Source organism: Pseudopipra pipra, chromosome 5, assembly GCF_036250125.1.
Source record: "Pseudopipra pipra isolate bDixPip1 chromosome 5, bDixPip1.hap1, whole genome shotgun sequence".
Taxonomy (NCBI): Eukaryota; Metazoa; Chordata; class Aves; order Passeriformes; family Pipridae; genus Pseudopipra; species Pseudopipra pipra.
Window position 1 is genome coordinate 24,198,381 of NC_087553.1, and position 25,152 is coordinate 24,223,532.

At 47.7% G+C, this 25,152-nt stretch overlaps 1 protein-coding gene across 2 annotated transcripts; it reads right to left on the bottom strand.

Annotated features, from left to right (window-relative positions):
* Positions 1-1,414: 1,414 nt before the first annotated feature.
* Positions 1,415-25,152, bottom strand: CSNK1E (casein kinase 1 epsilon). 2 transcript variants are annotated; one of them, XM_064655086.1, is made up of 11 exons: positions 25,078-25,152; positions 20,720-20,807; positions 14,282-14,392; positions 13,971-14,119; positions 13,053-13,281; positions 6,506-6,676; positions 4,864-5,012; positions 4,186-4,378; positions 3,942-4,081; positions 3,510-3,575; positions 1,415-2,978 (listed from the first exon to the last, which is right to left on the bottom strand). In XM_064655086.1, exons 2-10 carry the CDS (start codon positions 20,793-20,795, stop codon positions 3,543-3,545), a joined length of 1,251 nt encoding a protein of 416 aa, XP_064511156.1. In that variant the 5' UTR covers positions 20,796-20,807; positions 25,078-25,152; the 3' UTR covers positions 1,415-2,978; positions 3,510-3,542. The 2 variants fall into 2 exon arrangements, with proteins under 2 accessions (XP_064511156.1, XP_064511155.1); XM_064655085.1 differs by having other exon boundaries at positions 24,856-25,089.

Here is a 25,152-nt window from a genome sequence, read left to right on the forward strand (position 1 = left end):
AGATACGGGTGTTGGAAACCAAAGTGGTGCCTCTATTCGAGCCAAAACAAGGCATTTTCAATCTAAAAAAAAAAATAAAAAAATTAAAAGCCCCAAACCAAGCCCTAAAACCTTTAATAAGCCCACAAAGTGCCCGCACAGAGGGCTGCATGAGCAAGAGGAGGTGACATCCCACCTGAGATATGCCTGATGACTTTCTCCTTTTCTTCTACTGCTTTAGGACACTTGTCCTCTCGAAACACAGGTGCACCCGTAGAGCTGCTACCCCACACCTCCCAAAATGGCAGCATGTTTCCCCTCTGTCACAAGACAGTACTCCTACCCGAAACCCGGCAATCACTCCTGAATCCAGCCAGATCATGGCTCTGCTGCCTGCACCACGCTGCAGTGATGGGGGTGTTGTCTTCCACACAGGCAATGTTCCTCTTTCTCACTGAAAACAGGATTTACAAAGGAAAAAAGTCCAGTTTCATTCTGATCCATCAAAACCACAGTCAAAATGGAGGCAGGACAAATGCAGTTTAGAGGCAGCAGTACAATACCCCTGAACTACCCTCTTCTTCCCTACCCTCCTACTCTTCTCTCATCCCAGAAGCTGGAAGCCGCACACAGCAGGGAAATGAAGGAGCAGCTCTTCCTGCTCAGCTGGCAGAGAACAGGCTTGGAAGGAATTTCTGAAGTCACCAAGATCTGTCCATTTATTCTCAGCAGGTGTTTCTGAAAATCACTTTCAAGAGTTTTAGAAAGCCTGGCAGTAACAGGCCTCTCATCTGGATAATGCAGGGACGCATAACTACAGGAGCAGAGATTTAGAAGTAAATCAGTATTAAAATTTAGTAATTTACTGTCAGACAGGTCAGACAACCAAGGAGGGAAACCCAAACAAACCACACTGCCAGAGACACCAAAGCAGCAGGTGCCACTTCACAGGGAGTTCAGCCTGTTTTCATCAGGCACAGTGGTGGTGTTAGGTGCTCAGGGCTGACACCCGGGCCCCTCCTCTTCCCATTCCTTCAGGATTTAAGTAAGAAGACAGAAGAAAGCAAGAAAACACATAATCAGGGTCCACCTCTGTTGAAGTCAGTGCACACCCAAAGCCAACAGTGCAGACAGTCCCATCCCTCTCCTGCTGAAGGCCAGATGCACGGGACGCCAGAGGCTCAAATCCAGGAACCAAGAGATCCTGAATCAGATTTCACATAACTCTTGCCTGTTCCAAGGCTGTAACTGCAGAGATAGCTCAGGTTTATTTTTAGGCGCTGCAGTCCTGTGTCTTTTTTCCAGTAATTCTGATCAAACTTGTTCCTGGAACTCAGAAACAGGTTCAGCTGCAAGACAGTGCTTCCTGCATGTAAGATGTGACTCCCAGCAAAGATACCAGGGCCAGTGAAGGAAGAAATGACAGATGCTGGCGTCACTTTATCATTTTCTACTTTATTACTTCAAATTAACAACCACGATAAAGCTCAAAAAAGTCCAATATTTACACAGGAAAAAAGTACAAAATCCCCCCCAAAGTTCTTCAGGTTTTTTTTTTTTTTTAAATTACAAAGTAATAAAAAGTTTTGCTCTTTAATTAAAAAAAAGAGAGAGACAGTAAGAGGGGTAAATAAATTAGGAAAAAAACAGGGAGGAAAAATGAAGTGTTAAATAGAAAGGGTAAAAACAAACAAAACAAAGACTAACCCCACCCTCCCCGCCCTGCCAACAACCCATCGGCTCCACACTACAGTGACAGTGTGTCTGCTACAGGCCATAGGTCGCAGTGGTGATCATTGTGTTTCAAAGCCCCAAGTGCCACAAAGCAGCTTGAGTATTCCTAAATTATATTTAAAAACAACTAAAGTGGGGGGGAAAGGGGGGGAGACGGATGGGAGAGGGCAGGAAGGGATTGTGCATGTATTGGTGGATCTTACTTGGGGTTGCATGAGGGAAGGAGAGAGCAAGAGCCATCGCTCTGATAGAACTCCAAACTCCCGTTTCCGTGCGCCCCTCTCTTCTCCTCAAGTCCCACACTCTCTCCGCAGGAATTAAAACAAGTTTTAATTAAAAAATAAAAATAGAAAAACACACACAGCCAGACGAAAAAAAGACCCCGCTGCAGGGATGAGAAGTATATTTCTCCCTGTATTCCAGCTCCAACGATCCCATCCTCCATGGCACCAGGTGCCTCTCCATAGAGATCCCTCCGTGTGTGAGGACTGCTCGGTTCAGGGAAGGCTGGCACTTCTCCCAACATCCAAGAAAGAAACCGCAGAGAAGCCACCCAAGGAAAGGAAGCCCGAGTCAATGATTAGGCTGTTGTCACAATTCCCCTCACAGCTTAAAATTCGTTTAATGCTCAAGAAAATAAATTCTGTTATAATAATAAAAATCAGACTTCTACCATCAAGTGTGGCTGGAATCTGATTCGCTCCTGGCCCACAAGGCTCCTGAAAAGAACAAAACCAAAAAAAAAACAAAAAAACACACAAACAAAAAACTCACCCCCCACCCTGCACCATCCCTTGCCCTCAGATAAAAAGGAGAGCAAAGTTAAAATTTATATGGCTAGAAACCATATGATTTCAAAATAATATTTAACAAAAAAAAAAAAAAAAAAGCAGGGGAAGACACCCAAGAAGAAAAAAAAAAAAAATAGAGAAATCAAAACCAGGAGCAGAGAGTCAGGAGAAGGAAGTGGGGGTAGCCCGTGGGGGCGGCGGTCAGGGCTGGGGGGGCAGCGGAGGTGTTCCCACACGGCTCCCGCGTTGTCAGCTCCTCGGAGGCGTCGCGCTGGGGGACACAGGTGGCCCTCTCGGAAACGGCTCACACCAGCGCGGGGGCACAGCTCGACTCCTCATCGTTGGCAAAAAGAAATTCTGTTGGGTTTTTTTGTTTGGTGTTTTCTTTTTTTTTGTCTTTTTTTTTTTTTTTTTTTTAGTTTTTATTTGTTTTTTGGGTTTTTTGTTTTTTAAAAGAAAAATACAGTGAAGACACTAGAAAGAGAATTCAAAAGAGAGAAGAGACATTAGGAGAAAAGATTCTTCCCAGCACTTCCAATGCCAGCTGGAGCATAACAAATCATATCAGCCCTTTCTTCTACACTCCTGCCTCCCCTTGGAGTTACCTTGCCCAGCTACTGTCATTTCCTCTACAAGAGGCACTCACTGGCTGTGCAAAGTCTCACACACTTGATTACATGCTCAGCACCCTCCTCCCCAACACTGTCACACTGCCAGAAAAGCATTCATAAGGAACTAACAAAATGGCTCCCCAGCCCAGCACCTTATCCACCCTCCCTACCCTCCTGGAGAAATGGAAGCTACCTTCACACTTAAAGACAATCCATCCCCTCAAGGTTTTGGCAGCCAACCTTACTCTTCCCTCTGAAGCCAAAAACATCTCAAAGTAAGATGAAAGGAAAGGAAATGTACCAATCCCCCACAACATCAGCAAAGTCTTAACCTAAGGCTTTTTTTTCCCAGCAATTTCACCCGTGGGGGTTCCCAGGCATAGGACAGGCTCACCTAAGCAAACACTGGTCCAGTGGCAATTGCTCCTCACTTCCCAAGGTGATCAAATGGCACACTTGTCTACAAAAGAAAAAGAGTTGCTAAGGGTTGGAGAGGAAAAAGAAGACACCAAAACAGAGAGGCTGCACGTTTCTTTCAGGACATCCTTCCTCCCAAGAGTTCCACTCCTCCAAACCACTGTGGTCTGGAAGAGAACCAGACAAAGTCTTACTCCAAGCAAAGCAGAGCTAAGATGACAGTACTGAGCATGGCCTCCAGAAAATATGTAACTGAAGAGTGAAGGTGTAACTTGGTACCACTCCCCTCACCACACTAGAAGCTTCAGGCTCATGTCAGCTCCAACAGATCAGCCAAAAACTACTCTGGGGCCCATAGTACTTCTGGAATATCCAGTCCAAGGCCATGAACATGGCAGCAGGGACTCACCTGTGATGCTGAAATCCGTGACACTTCTTGCCGCCCTGTGAGGTCAGATGAGGAGACGTTGGCAGGAGCTCCTCGGTGTAACCTCATGCTGACCTTCCGCTCCCTGTCCACTCTTGAGATTGCTCTGGGGGACGTGTTGCCTGTCAGGGCAGAGAACCATCGAGGCAAGAATATCAGTCAATGATTTTGGTTTCTAGCCAACAGCAGGGGTGGAACCCTTCCCAAGCTCTCCCATCCCACTCACCGGACTGCTGGATTCGGGAGGTGGGGGTGGAGGCCATGGGCTCAGTGACATTGCGAAGACGGTTGGCAGTGGCTCCAGCAGGCGGGCCAGGGGGCAGTGCTCGTGTGGCTGACCCTCGGAGTTGCCCCATCCTCTCCTCTCGTTCGTGCTCTCGCCGCTCCCGATCCATATCCTCAGGGTTCCGGGCTGCTCCCTGAGGAGAGAAACCCCCACACCACACATGGCTGTCAGGCAGGAGAGACAGCAGCACCCCCGGACAGAAAACACATGGTACTCCATCGTGCCAAGGAAGTGGAGCTCCGTCCCCAAAACATGGTCTCCCCCCACTATCTTCCACTGCACCAAGAGAGGACCTCATTCTGTTCCATGAAGAAACAGGGAAGAAAGCATATGGTACTACAGCTGTTACTGGAATCCACTGTCCCACCTCCAATTATAGTCCTCTCCTGAAAAATTATCTCTACCTACCTATAGCTACAGATCAGACATACTCACTAATACAACAGTAGCTATACCCCCAGTTTGCACCAAGTAACTCTGCCTCTCTTCACTCTACCCGTCCCCTTTGTCAAGTTGTTCACCAGGGCTAAGTACAAACAGCAGGCAGTTTCCAACTTTCCTTCCCTTCCCCATGATAAAAAACAACTCTTCTCCAGCCCTTTTGCCACACACACTCACAAATTTAAGCATGTTCCAGTCAAAGACGTAGTCGTAGGAGAAGCCTTGGCGGTGGAAGAGGTTGCGGAAGAGTTGCCGCAGGTACGAGTAGTCAGGTTTATCATCAAACCTCAGCGAACGGCAGAAGTTGAGGTATGTTGAGAACTCAGCTGGAGAGAGCAGAGAACAGCTGGCTGTTGAACACCATCCAACCTCCCATGCCCTGCCATGGAGCCACTGCAGCATTTCAGCAGTGGCTTGCTGGACCAGGACAGCACACACACAGAGCTGTATAGCAAAAACTGAGCCTGCTGGTTTGGTTGCAGCGCTTCGGCCACTAAGAAAACCCCATCCCTATTTTTACCACAGAAAATGTTCACGCATCTTTGTCGGTTTCTCCAAGCAAGACTTAGCAAGTCCTGCAGAGCCTGCTGAAGGACAGTAAGAATGCAGGCCTAAAGAAGAGGTGGAGGTGAGCTTTGGGAATTTCAGCTCAAATCAGAAGTCCTCCTAGTTCAGTAGTCTATCTTAAGCCATAGCCAGAAGTAGACAGCTACAGAGGAGAAAGCGTGAGGCAAGCATGTCTGACACTTCTATTAACATTAGCCCAGCTCCCACCTACTTTCAGCTCCAGGAACTTCCTGATCTGGATGTGGTTTCTGACTATTTAGTAACTCTCCACGAGTCTCTCTTCCATGTACTTGTCTCATCTCTCCTTGAACTCCAGTAAGCTTTAAGTACCCACACCAACTTCTGGGAATGAGTTCCAATACTACTATTACAGTCTACTACTGGCTGTGTGAAGAACCGCATCATTTTGTTTTGAAGCTAGCAGAAACCAGCTTTGTTTCTCTTCCAATACAAAAACTGGGGCCACCAAATAATTTTCTCCCACTCAGACTTCTGCAGGCATAGCGAGTACATAGATTTCTATCATCTCTCTAATCACCTCTTTTCCAGGTTCCAGCAAACTTGTTACTTGTGTAGAAATCACCTCACCTCAGTTACCCTCTTGGCCCTTTCCTAGACCGGTTTCCAGTTCTACCACATCTGGGATGGACCAGAGCTACACAGTGCATGCAAAGTGCAAATAGGCCATGGGCTTATGCACACTGTTTGCACAAAATTGCTGTGCACAAAATTTCTGTTTTCACAGAATCACCTATTGTAATTGCAACAGCTCATTGATGAGCGGCACTGGTCAGTCGGAGTCTACTATTGTGCAAATGACGTGAGGACCAAGACTTCTCTCTGTTCTCACATATATTACCCATGTTTACCTACAAAGAACTCCAATTGCCACTTCATTGCCTGGCTATTTCTGGGACTCTTCATTAACCAGTAAAAATTCAGGATCACCAGCGTACCTTCTCAGCTCATTGTCCATCCCGCTTCCAACTGCTACTGAGGTCCTAAAGATCCCTCTATCCCTCTCAGGACTCTCACACCCTTACTAACATAAGATTTCACTCTCCACAAAAACACATTTCCCACTTCTGAACCAGAACTGTACCACCTGTTATCCTTCTCATCACTGGTGTCAGCAGCACATCCTGGTCTGGGGTACCGGGCACTGCTCTTTAGGATTCAAGATTCCATGGGGTTTCAGCAGGTGAACAAGCCAAGCAGCAGACAAGACAGCCATCAAGATGAGAGCACTTACAAGGGTACCCTTTGCAGAGCACCTCGATGGGCGTTGACATCTTTTTCTCGCTGATCCTCTCGTACTTTTGGCGCTTGGTGGCAGCCTTGAGGCCCTGCCAGGGCAGCGAGCCCAGGTTGAAATACATGAGCACATAACCCAGGCTCTCCAGGTCATCACGGCGACTTTGTTCTGTGAGAAGTTACAAAGGGGCAAGGAGTGAGCAGCAATCAAAAGTACTCTGGCAATCACATAGCTTTGGTGCTAAACACAGAACAGAACAATCACTCCTCTCTCTTCTTTGGTACATTTCTATGGATAGACAAACTTGTAGAAGACATTCCAGTGCAAATTCCTGTGAGGACGGTCATATTACAAGAGTTAAAGTGCTCCTCTCCCCATACGGCCCCACCCACTTCATAACTAATGACTCTGACTACCTCCTCACTTGGACAAGCCTTAATTCACACAAGAATTTAACAGCTCAAGAAGTGCTGCAGCAACACTGCCTACTTTGCTCTTCCCAGTCCCAGAGGAAGGGCACCTACACTTCTCCACCCAGAATGATTCTTCAACCCAGGGATTAGTCATGACAGAGGTAGTCACAGAAAGACAAGTCTAACAGAGGTAAGCCCAACACAACCCTTTCAAACACATCTTCTAATTAAACTGCTGATACTCTTTAGGCAGGGCAGAAACAAGGAACTAGGGACCCCTTCTAGTAGTAAACAACTTTGTTAATTGTTTAGAGGAGTCTAACATGTAATACTGTGCAAAGATGTCTTTCCAGCTTGGTGGCATTTTTCAAGCTGTGGAGGAAAGGGGCATACTTTGAACAAAAGGTTCCCCTCCAAATAGGAAATGACTGTGTAAATGGCAGCACTACCAACTCAACTAAGAGCAAGGGTTGCCCTTAATCTGCTATTGCAAGGGCTTGCTTTTAGATGCTTACTTATGGAACAAAAAAAATTGCCTCACAAAAAAAAAAACCCTTTCACATTGAACTTGTTCTCTGGATTGGCCAAGCCATTTTAAGTTTCAAGCTAGCTCAAGATGGATTTGATGCAGAATCTCAACAACTGCAAATGCTGACTGGTTAACTTGTGAAACTCCTCCCAGCTCCTCCAACATGCTCGCAAATTCATCTATAAATCTTGCCAAGAAGCTCTTGCCCTTGTTTTCCTCCCAAATAAAATAAACATTTTGGAAAAAGTACTTTACATCTCGAGTAGAACAACCACTGACACAGATAACAGGCAGGCAAAATACGGCTTGAGGGAGAGCACAGGGATAGAGGAAAGACTAAAGAGAATCACCTATTAGATTAATTCACTACTACAGCACATTTTGCTGGATTCAGTGCTGCATCCTGGAAAATGCTGCAGATTATGTGTTGGTCTGTGGGTTAACTGTCAGTATCAGTTACATGCTACCACCTGCCCCATTCGAAGGCCAGTAGATCATTACAGCTACCCCTTATTCTGTTAGCTGAGCTAAACCCTGACAAAACAGTAGCTTGTAGCAGGTCACAGATACAGATGTCCAGCTCCTGAGGGTCAACAAGGCTCTTTCTTCTTTCTGCATCTCTCTCATAATCTCCTAGTGGTTTTGAGAACTGGAGGCTTGCTTGGCAAGTTAAAACTACTGAGAGGGGAAAAAAAAAATGGAAGCAAAGGGGTTGCAGAAGAAAAGGGTCTTATTCCTTCATAACTGAGAGGAGAGAGCCTTTGGGTCAAAGCACATGAAACACCATAAAACCCCCCAAATTCCAAGACAGGAGTAGAGGAGAAAGCAGCCCTGCAGATCCCCAAAGTGTTTTACTTTGAGCATGCAGAAATAACAGCATTTTTTGACCTCACTAACGTACTGCCTCAAGTTGCCCACTTTAAAGGGGCTAATACGTCCTTATCTTATCAGGCTACTGCCAAGGATAATTACATGATTGTCTGAGAGATGCTTAGATGCTATGGAGGGAGCAGAGAAAAGAAACTGAGTTTGCATTTGGCCTCAGGTTGGGATATGTGTACTCTCAGAGGGCTGCAATTACTCATCATGCATATCAAATAAACAAAACCGAACAATATTTGGTAATGACCTACATCCTTAGACAGGAGGCATGTGGAGTCAGAAGGCACACCCAGGGCCTGAAAGTACAGGAGACAAGGGTAATCTCAGTCCTGCAATCTGGCAGCCCTTGACTTATCCATGCTGTAGCTTTAAAGCGTCTAACTGCGGGTTCTTGTCTAGAGCGTGGTAGTGCTCTAGACAAGAGGAGTAAGGAAAGGCAGGGCAGGAACCAGAGAAATCTACTGAACAAGCAAATCAGCCTTTCAGGAATAAATCACGATCTTGCCTCCAAAATCTTGCTTGAACTCCAAACTGCTTAGGGCAGGCTGAATAACACACCTCTACTTGTGTGAAGCACAGCAGTTTTGAGCACAGTCACCAACCCTATCCAGAACAGGATATGGTCTGTGAACATATGCCTGGGCACAGTCCTAGCGATTTGGGGAAGGCCTGAATTAAAGACTTGAGATTAGGGAGCCTGAAGTCATTGGGAGATGCTACAAGGCCTTAGTGAAGGTGATGAGAGGGGTTACAAAACCAAACTGGGAAGCTAACTAGTATCCATTACATGCGTGCAAACACACCTTAACTGTGCCTTAACACAGCAACATGATCAAGGAAAAACAACTGCAAGCAAAACACCTAATTATTAAAATTCCGAATGAATAAGTGTTTGACTGCGCTGCAGCCCCAATGTTTAGTACCTCACGTACTGTGGCAATTGTAGCCCACTTAAACAATTCCACTGAGATTCAAATCTATGATAGGCCTGAAGTATCAACAGGATGGGTCACAGATGTGCAGCTACCTCAAAACATTGTAGCAGTCTTTCATCTGTAACCCTAACTGCAAGATCCTGATTTAAATCTTGGATGATTGTGAAGGACAGCAGTTCCTACATCCCGTTTCTTTGTTTCATCTTCAGTTACTATTACACAGCTCCCAAGTTTAATTATTTCTTTTCCCTGGCCTCATATACTAGCATTCCCAGGATACTAGATAACATTAGATAGTAAAGAGTTAGAAATAAAACTTTACCTCAACGCACCAAAGAAATACTATTTAGTATCGCTACTTTCCACCTTTAGAAGTCTGACAGTCAGTGACTAACACTCACACCATCCCTGGGATGCAGGAAGAAAAAAATCTCACTTTGCAGTTTGAAAAGAGAAAGAGAAATACAAGTAACGTGAACGCATGCTCAGAGCAAGTTAGTCCAGAAGCTGGATTACAGTCATGACCTGTGATACTTCCTCTCTCCATTTTATTTCAGCTTCTCAGTTTTCCTACAACGAGGGGGGGGGAAGGTTTGAAAGACAATTTTATGAAAATGTATTTTTCATAAGACACTCATCCTTTCCTCCCTCCCTCCCAAAACCTCTTCCAATAGAAACACAAGGTCATCTTCCCACACAAGCCAGCACAACCCCTCAAACCCAACCTCTCACTCTGCAAGCAATCTCCTGCCAGTTCCCTCCTCCCACTCCCAGTGAGGATCCGAGCCAGCCCACACCCTCACTCCCTTCACAAAGCAGGGTCCTCAAAAGCCAAGTCAGGGGTGAGTAGCAGGACAGGAAAAGACATGCTTGGGCAAAGACGGAAGACTGAGGACTGGTTGTCTTGGACACAAAGTTCCTGACAAAACATGTTTCTTTGCAACCTAAACTGCCTTCTGGTCCCTCTGTCCAGAGAGTGTTTCCCTCCACTCTGATTCTGTTCAAAGTGATGCTGCTCCCATGCAGGACTCCCTAGAAATTAGCTGTCTTCCCTGGAGCCAGCCCAGCTCTGCAAGCAGGCTTAATCAAGCAATGTTTTTCTCACTACATACTCAGATCTGATCTTGCATAAGTCGCACTACAGTTCCCCTTTCTCTCCCCACTGCATGGCAACAGCCTTTAAAAACACACACAGAGATCTGGAATGGGTGACAGAGGGCAGGATGAGCAGGAGGACTTTATGATCTGCACAGCCTACACTGATGCCATCCAGGACACGCACTTGGGAAGGCACTGTCCCCCACCTCCCACCTCCCGTTACCCAGACAGAGTCCGCCAGGCTTCTTCCAAGACTGTCTCCTGGGCACCCTGGGCATCTATTTCAGACTTTACAAGCTACAGTGGGTGCAGGGGACTCTCATCCCTAGAGCATGTGAAAATTGACTGGAATGTGTGAAGCAAAGCCTGCACAGACCAGTGACTCCCCCAACGGCAAGTCTCCAGCTGTGGAAACCCTCCCCAATCTCGCCTCCTACTTTTTTCCCCAGTCACTGGGAAAAGAATGTGTTTCCTCCAGACATTGGAATGTCCAACCCTTAGCTTGCACATTCAAATAAAGGCATTTATTCATTTGCTATTCCTGTCACACGAATACCCCAGCACCTGGTTCCTTCTCTCTCCCTAGAGCGCATTAATGTAACATTAAGACAGAGAGTTTAGTCTCTGAAAAGTCAAAAACTTCAGAGTCATGGTTCCCATGGCAATGCTGCTAACTCACAAATGTGTCTGTCATATACCCTGTGGCGAGGTCTTGAGAAACAGGAACTCCAGCTGAAACCTCAGCACCTTCATCCCCTTTCCTCCAGGCAAGTCATGTAACCTTTATGCTGTTCAGGGGAACTATCTGCAACGTGGAGATAATACATCTGAGACCTGTTGTGCCAAGTAACTCACACCCAGACTTTCCCGAAGCAAAGGGCATGAAGAGAGCGGTGGCTGTGCTCAGACTCATGGCATATGCAATTTGCCCTAGGATTACTGTTCAGACATTGTTTGTTCGTCCTGACACACAAGCCAAGCACCAGTAGTAAAGGGCTAAGTTGGGGTGGGATGAATAATGAACTCATTTGAAAACCACAGCCAGACATTTAGCCTCTCGTGATCAGTTCAGGCAGAGCAGGCACACACATAAGAATCGACAGACAGAGTAGTGATAATTATTTTGTGCATGTCTCCTTGTGGCAGTTTCCATGGCTGTGGAAATCTTGACTGAGAATTCAACGGAGAGTCAGTTATATATATGCAGGTCAAGCCAAAATACAGAAGGCCAACTTGGAAAGCTCTACAAGAAGTATTTTTACAGCATGGAGGAGGTCAGGAGATCACAGCCCACTCTCAACACACAACACTCCCCATTTTTATATAAATAAAGCATTTTCCATCTACAGCTATATAGTATTAAACAAAGAAGACAGTGGGAAACCACTTTATTTTCTGCAGGTCAAATATTGACTCCAGATAACTGAGAAATACCTGCAAGAGGGGAGAGTGCAGGAAAAATGAGGTCATGGAATCCTGTGGAAGCTGCTAGTTTAAAAGGTTTGAGTTCCTTGCTCTGACTTTCAGATTCTCAGGTTATACATTTCAGAAGAAGGTCTCCCAGAGACACAAACTGAGCTGCAAACACAGTAGCTATTTTCCTGGGTTCACAGGCAAGACAGCTTCAGTGTTTCTGCTCCTCAGATTTGCCAGTTAATAGCAGGACCAAGTCAGCCTGCTCAGAACAGACCGTATGGTAACTAAGGAAGCCTCATACTGAGAACAAAGTTTAGCAAAAATTTAGCAGAGGAAGGAGGTCAAACACTGGAAAGAAGCTTTTGGTCAGAGAACAGAAGAGAAAACTGCAAGAGGTTTTCAACTGTCTTCCTCACACCCACCAGGGGCTGATTCCCAGGACAAGAATTTGGGTGACTTCAGGAGGTTTGAGCACAGTGGGCACTAACCTGGTCAAGGTTTTTACAAAACCTGGGATGATGGTCAGCACCAGTGCAAGACCTGGCTGAGCTCTCAGCATGCTTTCCCAGCCTAGTTTCATTACCACGGTACTAACCATGGACACTGAGGGCAGAGCCCTACCTCCCTAAAGCTGCCTCAGTGGTGAACAGAGTAGTGTGGTTCACAGACACACAGGTATTTTGAAGAACCATGATAGCCAGTTCTCAATCAAAAAACCTGGATGTGGACATCCAGGTTTCCACCTGGAAGCCTTCCCTCATTCCAGCTTCCTGCACACTTTCAGCAAATGGCTGGCCCCACCTTCAGTGGTGGACCATATTGCAGCAGGCCTGTATCCTCCAGCTCTGACAGCTACAGAATAATCACTGATGAAGGTGCTTGGGAGTCAACAAGAAAGGTTTCAATTGCACACATTCCTAAAGGCGCAGTGCCTGTGAATGTCTCCTTTACACATCTAATCAGCCTGCAAAAATTGTGCAAGGCAAATTCAGTAGCCGCAGAGTCACAGAGGTCACAGCCTTGATGCTCAACAGGGCCCCACTGCACTAAGCAGTGAGTGCACAAACACATACTGGTAAGACAAATTCTGTCTTCAGAAGCTCGAAGTGCCACCAAAGGCAGGAGGGGTAACACAGGTGTAGCATTTCAGTTACTTGCCCACCATCTCAAGGCAGGTCAGTAGCGGAATCAGGCACAGAACCCAACTCCCTCCTTCTGGGGACACACTACCTCCCCTAGAAAGCCCCACCAAGGGGAAACAGCAGGCTCACCAATTCCCAAGTGAGTGTTGATAGAGGCATAACGGGCTGTGCCAGTCAGATTCTTGTTTTCCCGGTAAGGGATGTGCTGGTGGGTCCGGGCATCTCGGTACTTCTTGGCCAAACCAAAATCAATGATGTACACTAGGTTGCCTTTTTTGCCGAGGCCCATAAGGAAGTTGTCTGGCTTTACATCCCGATGGATGAAGTTCTTGGAATGAATGTACTCAATACGGCTGATCTGGAGTGGGGGATAAATAAATAAATTGTGAGACAAGCAAGAAAAAATCTACCTTAACTGCATCTGCTAAAAATAGTACCCTGTCCAGGACACTGACCTGTCAGAGTAGGGAAAAAGACATTTCACAGAGAATATCAGAGATGACAGCCAAGGAAAAGACATCCTTGGGAGGCTGCAGGATCTGTAGATGGAATTCAACCCTGCACACCAGCCCAGTCCTCACTCTGGGGAGGTCATCATTAACGCCACAAGGAAGGGTGGGAAGCAAATCTGCATGGACTAAAACTTTGAGCTTCAGCATTGACAGCTGTCAGCTTTCAAACTTAGACAGGTTGGGAAGATAGGGGGTCCATCCACAAGAGCTAAGGGTCTTAAACACAGGGCATGGGCAGTTGAATTGAGATAGGTAGTGATGCCAATCATTCATCATGCAGGCAAAAGTATCTATGTGTGCAATACTAACACAGAGTGAGCAGCAGGGGAAGGAAAGAGAGATGGAGATCAGGAAAAGTCATCAGTGTCTAGGTTCCAGGCCCCCAACTTCCTCAAGAAATAGAAAGCTGGCAGCCACTTGTCACTAAATGAAGAAAGCTTGGGATATAGCAGTTCTTAAGCAGAGGAGATGGGAGGGAAAAAAAAAAAAGGCATGGAAAAGGAGAGTAGGCACAAATGCTTCAGAGGAAACTCACCATCTGGTCTGCCAGGAGCAGAACTGTCTTGAGACTAAATTTGCGGGAACAGAAGTTGAAGAGATCTTCCAGGCTGGGCCCCAAGAGCTCCATCACCATCACGTTATAGTCCCCCTCTGCTCCACACCACTTAATGGAGGGGATACCCACTGGGGAAAGAGAAAGATTAAGCCCTCGGAACAGAGACTAGATGCTGCATCCCCTGCTGAGAAGATCATATGTAACACCAAATCATTTCTTTCCTAAGGCCCTCCAGAATAATTTCCTTCTTCAACCACTCCCCCGGCCCCATCTTCTCCTCCCCATCTCACCTCCTCCCTGCATCATCTTGTAGAACTTGCTTTCAATGTGGAGCTGGGGATGCTTGGTTTTGACACATTCCAGTTTGATGGCCACCTCTTCACCAGTTGCAATATTGGCTCCTGCATAGAAATGAGAAGTGAAATGAAGATTGCGCAAGCTTCCACTGAAGTTGAACACTTTTAACAAGGCCTGTAAAAATGCCAAAGCCTTATGATTTGCCCTGAAATTTATTCTCTGTGACAGAAATGAGATTCAGCCACTTCATAGAGAGTTTCCAGCGGTGCCATTTGCAAACGCAAGGCCAGAGAAAGGCACGTGAATAGGAAACCAAGTCTGACTCTACAACCCAGGCTAGAACAACAATCTTGCAACATGTTAACTGCTTTGTTATCTCAAAAAGTACCAGACTTTGGGAGGTCAATCTGTACGTATCAACAGTACCTAAGCTAAGTGGAAGTTGTAGCTGCCTCTGATCATATACCCAGACCCTGAATGCAAGTCACCCCCAGGCAGTGATACAGAGTATCTCTTCCCTAGCAAAATTACTAGTTACCTCAGTTACATCATTTCAACAGAGCCAATTAGTTCAGGAGGAGACATTACTTACATTCCCAGCTATCTGTTTTCTCCACAGCCCTGACCTGCTCAATACAGACAATTTCTAAGTCCCCAGCTTCTCCCTCTCCTGAGGGCTTCAATAATACCTTTATCTTTTGCCAACACAGAAACATTTGCTATATCCTAAATTAGAAGCGTGAAGAAATAAACTGAATCCAGTCCTGAATTAAGCTGCCCAGACACCTCTGTTGAAGGGATTGCTAGATACTTTGTGACGACACTAAACCACCACCCCACACACTTCTCTCTAAAAACAACCCAGCTGCCAGCTGTGAAAGCCAGCACTCTGGTCCCAAAGTGCACTGTCAAAGAAGGAACAGGCTGCTCTCTCCCTCATAATAGCTGAAAGGATTCCAGATGTTTCACATCATCCTAAAATGGAAAGAATGAATATCTGTACACAGGTCACGGGAATGACACTCGAGTTTTGCTTCTCTCCCCCTCCCGCCATGCCGGCCTCACACACACACGCAGACAAGCCCTTCCTCATATCTGGAACTATTAGAAGTTGCACTCAAACACAAATCAGAGAGCTGCTCTGATCATGAGCAGCTTGTGAACACTGTCATAAAATAAACTACTCCAGAACACGCATGCCAAACATGAGCTAGAGTCAAAGGTGACGTTTTGTAGATATCCCATAGCTAGTTTTAGTAGGTCTGGCTAATTTGTGCCTCCTGAACCCTGTGATAAGACTTTAAGAGTCCACAAGGACAGCTGCAGATAAATCTCTCCATTTATCCTCTTTCCCACACCTCCTCCAGAGCCAGGGACCAAAAGAAAAAAAAAGGAATTGTTCACACAACTGGATCCCTTCTCCCCCTGGATCCTAAGGATCTCCTGTTGAAGAGTTCTGGCTTGTACACAAATTTAGCCAAGAGCTGCCTGCTAGCAAAAAGACATAATCTAGATGCTACAGCGCCGGGTCGAGACAGACAAGCTGCTAGGAATTTGTAAGAGCAACAAAACTGTTTGGGGCCTAGAGGGATTGATTTACTAAGAAAGATTAAAAAAGCTAAATATGTAACATAGACAAGAGATACAACCAAGAAGGGTGGGGAGGAAGAATGGGACATGACAACAGTCTGCAAATATTTGAAGGCTGTAAACACTAAGGAGGGAGAGGAATTATTTAGGGTGCTATAAGGGAGGGGAAGGAGGAGCAATGGGATTAATTTAATAAGGATTTTAACACAGGATTCAGCAGAAGGGAAAGCCAAAAAGCCATCCTCAGAGGTAGAGCCAATGGTTACTTTTGAAAAGATGCTGCCATTTTCCACTTAAAAACTTCTGGCCAGAAAAACAAGTCTGTACATTTCCTTCACTGCACCACAAGACCCTTCTTAGAAGCATCAGGAGTGCAAGGAGGAAAAAAGCAGGAAAAGGGACTAGTATCTGTCTTTTAAATTAGTGTTCAACCACTGGCCCTCAGTCAGCATGCAAACACTCAGGACACCCAAAAAAGGTAAGAGTGCTTCCTTCCCTCATTCCTTTCTCTTTCCCCTGCTTTTGTGAAGACTTTCCTCCAAATCCTCTGAAGCAGTTCCCTTGTCCATTTCCCAGGGGAAATTTTTCCCTCTCCTAATCCATTTGCTGACACACAAATATTGGTGAGTCTTTCTGACTTTTGGCAGCGTTACCATTTTGAATAAATGCTACCCCAGAAGTTGAACAGTGGAAACATGAATGAGTTCTCATCTCTACATTACCATGGGGTGTTTAGGAAGATGATGATGATGCATCCATCTACTAGGCTGTCTGCAGGTGGGGAGTGTTATCTGTGGGCACATAAAGCTCGAAAAGGGAAAGCAGGGGTAGGCATCAAGAAGACTTAGATCCTTCAAAATGTGAACATGCCACTTATATGTGCTCAGATGGTCCTCAGCCCCACACTCTCCATAGTCCAAACACAGGTGTTAGTCTCTTAAAAAAAAACTTAAAAAAAAAAAAAAAAGAGGAGACAACCCTGTGGCCTAGAAAAACAAAGGTGGAATCATAGCCTGGTTTGGGTTGGAAGGGTCATTTAGTTCCAACCCCCCTGCCATAAGCAGGGACACTTTTCATTAAACCAGACTGCTCAGAGCCCCATCCAAACTGGCATTGAACACTTCCAGGGAAGGGGCATCTACAACTTCTCTGGGCAACTTGTTCCACTGCAACACCACCCTCACAGTAAAGAATTTCTTCCTGGTATCTAATCTAAACCTGCTCTCTTTCAGTTTAAACCCATTCCCTCTTGTCTTGTCAGAAATGGTCTTGCAAAAAGTCTCTCCTCACCCTTCTTGTAGGCTCCCTTCAGGTACTGGAAGGACAAAATTAGGTCACCTTGAAGCCTTCTCTTCTCAGGTTGAACAATCCAAATTCTCTCAGCCTTTCCTCAGAGGAGACATGCTCCATCCTTCTAACCATTTTCATGGTCCTTCTCTGGACCAATCAGACCTACTGAGGAGCTATTCTCTGACTGAACACTTTAGGCTTGCTCCGTCCTCAAACCCCACTGTGTCTACAGGTTGCTCCCTCTACCATTTCTTTGCTAGAGATCCACTCAGATCGAGACCACCACAAGTGAGGAGGGAATCCAAGGGCAGGAATCTCTCTGGTCCTTTGTTCCATGCTTTAACCACCATCTTTTCTTAAAGATAGAAGTACAAAAGCAACAGTTCTCTGCTCTCTTTCTAGACTGGAAAGCACTGTGTTTCAGACAAATGCAGCAGAGTCTGCAAGCTTCAGCCACTTGAGAGACGTATGTAGGATCGGGGATAATTCCTAACATCCACCCCCAGTCTCGCTCCGCTGTGGGGGCTGCACAAATTCAACTCATTCATCATGAGCTCTTTGAAACGGGGCCCCGGGGACAGAGGATGTCACCGGCTGAACAGGATCTTTTCAGAGTGGGAGCCTGACTGCATGCTTGATACAATAAACACCGCCCTCCCTGTGCACAGTGGCAACAGGCCGGGGCCCCCACTCTCCCCACCACCCGCTCCCCTCTTGACAGCCTGTCGAGGGAAGAATGGAGGGCTGGGAACAGATGGAAGAAGGCAGATAGGGCGAGAGAGAGTTAACAGGCCAGGAAACAAAGGGAAGGCACTCCCCTCCCAGCAAGGGAGGAGCCTGCCACCAGGAACTGTCCCCAGCCAGCTCAGGTCCCAGCATGCTTTGTCTGCCCAGCTCCTCTTCACCACCAGTGTGCATGCCGGCCAGATGATTCCTACCAGGTCCAGCTACCCTGCCCTGCCTCTTGGCCAACACCTCTGACAAAGCACCTCCCTCCGACAGCCTAAAAGTATTGGCAATTCCTCTGCAAACTGATTTTGCTCTTCTGAATGAGCAATTTTAGAGGTAAATGGGTTAGTCAAGACCCCTCGGCAGCATGATCTCATTTCCCACCCTCCCAAATCAATGTAGGGAGAATATCCCCGCAGCACATCTATCCCCCAAAGTATGCATGGAAGGAAGGCATTGTGCTTTAAGCCTCAGCTGAGCAGTAACACAGTCCATCCTTTGTGTCTACCCATGTAGAAATCCAAGTTTCCTTCTGACAGAAAAAAACAAAAACAAATCCCGAAGAGCACAGCATGCAGCACCCACTGGTTACAGAGCAGGTGAAGGTAGTAACATCCTGAAAGAGAGAAGCTGAGGATAAACCATACAGCCCCTGCTCATCCCCAGAGATAAACAAGGCTTGTCTGTCCTTGCTCTGTCTCCGCACCATTATCAAGAGAGAGAACTGTGAGGTGAATTTAGTGCAGGAGAAAAGGCCTTGTGAATGAGTCCTTCTGTCTGCAGAGCAGGCTGTGAGAGTACAGCATGAGCACAAGCGTCCTCCAGACGCACCATCAGAGAGTACATGCCCCATCCCTCCAGGCTGGGGAGTCACCCAGGCTCCAAGAAGTCTCGCTATCACTGCTTCAAAACATGCTGGCTTGCACCTCAATGCACATCATTGGCTTTGATACTGCATTCAAGTAACTTGGCTGAATCCCTCTGTGCTCACCACACTAGGGCACTGGGGCTTCCTCTGCCTCTCATGTTGTTTGGTTACAGGCAAGGCGGGCACAATCCCCTCACCAGAGCCTGTTTTCCACGCCTGCTCTGCACAGGTGGATGACCTGTTACGTGGTGCAAAGGAACACAGGATCAGGCCTTTCCATTCAGTACCTCTTTTCTTACCCCACGTGTACCCCCAGATGTTTTGCAAGATCCTGGCAATTTATGCTGTCCTACAGAGGGTCTGGAAGGCTTCAAGCACTACCATAGGTGGAAAATGCTGTGTCTGGGCTATCAGACACTAACTGGCTGGAGGGTCACAGAGGAGTGGCATACAGGAGTAGGCAGCAGTAAGGCAGCACACAGTGGAATTGGGATCCCAGATCCATTATTTATCATCTTTGTTCATGCTCTGGATAAAGGTGGCAACAAAGCCTGTTACTGATGATTCCCACAGGACACTTAATCAAGAGAGGCTGTCAACACCAATCAAGAGAGAATAATAAAGCAAGAGGGAACTGGAGGTAAAAGCCAGAGGTTGAAAACAGACGGTGATTTACAAGCACAGGAAAAAGTAATCTGAACCAGAGGTATTCAACAAAAGGGACTCAGGGAGGGATGGGAAGATGTTGGAGATCCTAGAAGACATCTTCTACAATATAGCTGACAGTGTGCTAAGGCCAATTCTGCAACCTGATAGTGTTGGTGATGGGGGAAGCCAAGGAGACCCAAAGAAGCCTATGCAGAGGCATCAAATTACAGATCACTGGAGGGTAGTCCTTCATTGCCAGGCACTGGAAATGCCACACATCAAATGCAGTGTTGGCTCCAAGCTGCTCAGCAGATGGACAAACTAGGAAAAACTGAAGGAGCAGCAAAAGTGAGGAGTGGTGGATGTACTGGGAAGCAAAATGCAATTCAACCAAGCAAATTAACAGTCAAGGAGCATGTGACACACCCGTAAGTCCCCAAAGTTTGCAGACACCAAGGGAGAGGGCAGTTGTTCTGCTGGCCTGCAGGACTACAACTAAAAAGGTAGTGGGGAGAACCAGATGACAAGTAAAGACACACCAACTCTCATGGAGGGATTGATCAGGCTACTGGGTAGTCTCGCCACTCTGGTTTGAGCCAATAAAAACATGAGCAGGCAAAGCATCAGGGAACATTAGCACACATCAGCACACTGGCTTGGAAGAACTTCTACCCAGGTAACCTGCTGCAGTAACAGGAAACCCAGCGCCTCATGGGCTCCGTCCACTGAGCTCCCAGCTCAGGTCATTCCAGACATTAACTCTAAATCCCATTACAGATCTAACAGATCTAAAGCCCAGGAGTTCAACCACACCAGGCTCTCCGACCTGTTTTACAGCTCCTGGTCTCTGACCTCTCTCTTAAAGGTCCAGATCACTTTTTCCACTACTAATCTTCCCAAAACTTTATTCCTTCTACCCTTGAAGGGACAGCTATGCCCTCCCTTTCCACCACCCACTCTTTACAGAGTTAATACCCGCACACACCCAAGCTCAAGAAAAGGAAGTGAGAATGCTGGAGCAGCATATATGTCAAATATGTCCCAAACAGTCCAAATCTAAATCAGTCTAATCAACTACCACCGTGTCTCCAGCATCTGCAAGGCAAAGCTGAGCTCATCCTACTTTCTTTGCCATCAGAAGACAGGCAGCAACTAGCAGTATTCCTTGAAGATCTTTTCTCTTCTCCACCCCCTCCAACCTTACATGGTGCCCACAAATACCAACAGGCAAGAAAAACAACCCCGAAACAATGATGCAATTGAGAAAAACAACCTGGCAGGTAGAAGGACAGACTCTCACACTCACCTAGGTAAATGTCTCCAAATGAACCGCTGCCAATCTTTCTGCCCAGCCGGTATTTGTTCCCTACTCGAAGCTCCATGGTTCAGTCGTGCTGAGAAAAGAAGCACAGAAAGCACAGTGTCAGAGCAGAAACAGGAAGTGAATCATGTAACACTACAGAAGAGACCTCCCCACTTCACCCAGAGGCTGAGTACAGTTTTAAATCTTGAAATACATCACTTTCTACATGGCCTCTATCACCTCTCCTATCTCCTGAACATCCAGGGACAGCATGAGCTAGAAATGCTGCAGGAACACAACCCTCTCAAGCATGTTTTCCACGTTCCCATTATTAGAAAGAAGAATTCAATCTCTTCCCCATCATTTTGTTCAGAGACTGGGGAGGGGATCAGGAAATCTCCTCTAAGAAGGTTTCAGTGGGTGATCATGCCACACCACTGTAAAGAGGTACTGCTCCTTGTACCCTACAGTACCTGGCACCAGGACAGAAGTAACCTCATGAGACACCAAAAAGGACAGGCATAAAAAACCCTATGAGAAGAAGTTGCTCTCTGGCCCAGCCCTAGTCCAACCACCACTCAGTGGTAGTGAAGCATAGGACTCAAGAGCTGCAAGAGACAGACAGACTGTATCACTCGTAGGCAGAGGCTGGCACAAGGGACAGGGAGGAGACATCTTGCTGAACTGAACCCTTCGAGGCACTGACTAGGAACAGCACTTGCTTATCTCCACAGGCTTCTGCTGATGGGATCACAGCCTCCTTTGGTCTACGTGAGCCTTTCCATCTCTGCTGCCTACCTAGGTGTGCTGGCTGTTTGTTTTTAGCAGCTTGGGCCTTTCCTCATCCCTTTACCTGAGGTGATTAGCTAACCCTTTGACCTGATATACCCCATCAACATGCCCAGGCTTAGCCTCCTCACCTTCCACAGAAAACCAACTAGGTGGAAGGACCACAGCCAGAGATTGTTCTCCCTGCCAATCTCAACTTCTGCTGCTAAACACCTCTGCCAAACACAGTTCCAGCAGTTCACCCTTAGCAGACCACTTTCCCTCACCCCTTCTTATGGCCATCAACTTATTCTAGGAACCACATCTCTTCCTAAGACAGCCAGTGCGTCTTCTTTTAGAGGGATTTGCCACAGTCCTAATTTATGCAATGCCACGTTATTAGCATACAAAATGCAGACACAGAGCCTGTTGGGGACAGGAAAGGTGAGGAATGATTCATGTTTTCACAAGTGGGTGAGAGGAACTTTCCCTTACTGGAGCTTGGTGGGAAGGAAGCATCACTGAAGGAAAGAAGGGAGGAACGGCCTTGTGAGACAGAAGTACAAAAAAAAATAATCCCAGCTACAGGATTCTGGGCATACTATAAACCCAGAGCTGCTTCTCCTGCCCCAGGAGATGGGATTACAGAAAGAAGAATGGACGGGCTGTAGAGATGTACAGGGAAATAATCCTATCAAGGCATTCAGGGGACATTGTGAACCCTGAAAGCAGAGCTCCAGTCATCAGGAACCACACACAAAACACTTAGAGGTGGAGTCTCCTCACCTAGTATTTACTTATGCATGTGGGTTTCTGTGCATCTAAAGTCTACAAAACCCTGTGGCTATTTCTGACTTTCTTACTACAAGGAATGTAGGCAGAGCCTTGGGAACCAAACCAGGAGGCAGGCGGACCTGGGCGAGGGCACAGCAAACAGACATGATTTTTATCCGCTGCCTGCTGTTCTGTATAACCACATTAACATACATCTGACTTGCTTACACTCCTACTCCAATAAACGATCAAAGGTCTGTGTCCCCGGGAACCTGTCACACCACTGTCAAGAAGACAGCTCTCGAACCTCCTTCCTTCATGGTGTGTTTACCCAGGCCTGTGAACCCTGAACACTTCCACTTGAGTCCAACTCCCAGCTGGGGCAAGCACAACCGAGCACAAGGCAGAGACTGGGCAATAGGTCTCTGCGGGGTCTCCTCTGTACCAGGGCACAGTGGATACTGCTCTGCAACCCCACAGCCCCAAGCCTAAATTCAGTCCCACCCTTCTGGGACAGACAGGAGCCAGGTTAAGAAGAGTTTCTCACACATGGAGGCAGCAGCCCTTCTAGCTGATTAAGCAACAGGCTCCAAAGGGGAATCTAAAAAATGCTCTGGGGCGCGGGGGTGGAAGCGGGAAGCAGGATAATGGAGTAAAAAAATCATGGTCTCGCACAGCTGTCATTTTGCCTTATCTCCCCCCCCCAGCACACACATACGAGTGTGCGTAGAAAACCTGGGTGGAGGATAGCCAGGGAGCAACAGCCTGGATTCGTGGTCATGGGGCAGGACACACATCCCACCCCCTCAACAGCTGCTCCAGGAGTTCAAACACCTATCATATTTGCTTCTACTTCACACACGTACCCCCACCATCTACAGCTTCCACTCCTATAATCTGATCTTCAGGTCTACTGTCATAAAGAAAATTTTACATATAAAATATATATTCTTATATGTGACATTTATATTACTCCCTATATATTATTTATATGTGTAAAATCTAAGACATCCCTCCTACCCACCCCCCAGCAGGCTTAACCCCCCCAGCCCTGCCACCCTTCCTGCACTCTACAGCCAAGGCAGCATTCCCAGGGGCTGCAAGGCAATCATTTAGTTAAACCATTTAGTTTTCCATAAGGGATTAACACACATACAACCTCAAAGCGAGTGTGTGCTCTGCATGAGCGTTTGCATACGTGAATATCCAATACTACACAGCCTCAGAAAAATAATAATACTATCCAGCCGTCAGCGGTGCTTACACACACACACCATTTTGCACCAGCCCCTTTTATATAATATAAAATACCCACGTACAGGCACAAAGGCCATTATATAAACACACGATAAGAGTTGATACCACACTGCTGTGCCAGATACGATGGCGACCAAAGATGCAGGGAACATCTTGGGCGGGGGGAGGGGGCTGGGGAACAGGAGGGCCACCTCTGTCCCACCCGAGGGGGTCAGGAATGAGAAGATGCCCTGTCTAGCAAAGGCCACGCAAAACCAAACCCACGGTTCCATAATGGAGGCTGCCGATCCCAGCACTGCTCTGGCTTTCAGTGGAAGTGTGGGGAGTGGGGGCTGCTTTGCTCATAGACCATGGAGGCTTTACACGGCCTTTTTTTGGTTTTTTTTTGGCGGGGGGGCCGGGTATATGAAGGAAATAAAGGAAGAGGCTGGCAAAACAGTAATTTGAACTGGCTTAAAAATGGGATGTAAAAAAGAAAAAAACACCGTTTGGATTGAAATGCAAAACATCAAACCCCTCCAGACCCTTTCACACTTACAATAAGGAGAGCAGCAAATAAGGTGGGGGGAGAAAAGAAACGCCATGCACAGAGCATTTGGACTACATCTGAGGAAGAAATAGCCGCAACAGGAAAACAGGGAGGGAGGGGGAAACAAAAAAAAAAAAAAATATGTCCCTTACACCCCCACCCCCTACAGGCAAAACACTACGCGAAGACAGTCGTACCCGGGCTGTTATTTTTCCGGGTAGGTAACAAAAAGCTGCCACCCCCGGGAACGGCGCTGAACTTCTTCTCATACCCCCCACCTCGGCCCCGGCCGCGGCCATCGACCCCCGCCCGTACCGAGCCCCCACAAGACGAAACGCCGACCCCTACAACCTCCTCCCAAACGCAGACACCCCTTCTCCCCCGAAACAAGCAAAGACGGGGGTTGGGGAGGGAGACAAGGAGCATCAGTGAACGGAAGGGGTGGGGGGTTTAAATCATCCGGGGGGAGGCCCCCTGCCGGGACCCCCGCAGTCCCCCGCCGAGAACACACGGCACCCCCCTCCCCGATCGGCCCCGCCGGCAGCCAGGCAGGGCCCCGGCAGGCGGAGAAAGGGAAGAAGGGGGAGCCTTCCCCCCCCCCCCATCTGCCAGTGGCGGAGGGGGCGACCCCCTCCCCGCGCCCCCACAAAGGGGCTTTTGTCCCCCGCCGCCCCCCCGGCCCGGCGCATCGCGCCCTGCCCTCCCCTCCCCCGCCCCCTCCCCCTCCCTCCGCGCACACAAAGAGCCGGAGGGGCCGCCTTTCCCCCGGGGTTTGCGCCCCAAGATGAGGGCGGGCGCCCCCCATACCCACCCTGACGGGAAGGGGGCCGTGTGGGGATGCTGCTCCGCCGGCTGTCAGGGGGCCAGGCGGCCGCGGCGGGGAGGATGACGGAGGATTGGGGAGGGCTGGTGGCGGCCGTGCCCGGCGCGTCCCTCCTTCGCTCGGCTCGGCGCGGCGCGGCGCTGCCTGCCGCCTCCCGCCCGCTCGCCGTCCCCTCCAGCCGGCGTGTGCTCGGCACAGCCCGGCGCTCACCCAGTTTCCATTGAGCCCCGGAGCCAAACCCACTGATGTCACCCAGCGCAGCCCCGGCCCTCCTCCTCCTCCGCC

What these genes read in the sequence shown, in the direction of transcription:
- CSNK1E (XM_064655086.1), bottom strand. Translation starts at nt 20,795, where the DNA reads ATGGAGCTTCGAGTAGGGAACAAATACCGGCTGGGCAGAAAGATTGGC. An exon ending in CAACACTCACTTGGGAATTG is followed by an intron (nt 6,677 to 13,052) that starts GTGAGCCTGCTG and finishes AACTTCTCACAG; the next exon opens with AACAAAGTCGCCGTGATGAC. An exon ending in CACGGATTTCAGCATCACAG is followed by an intron (nt 3,576 to 3,941) that starts GTGAGTCCCTGC and finishes TTTCTTTTGTAG; the next exon opens with ACAAGTGTGCCATTTGATCA.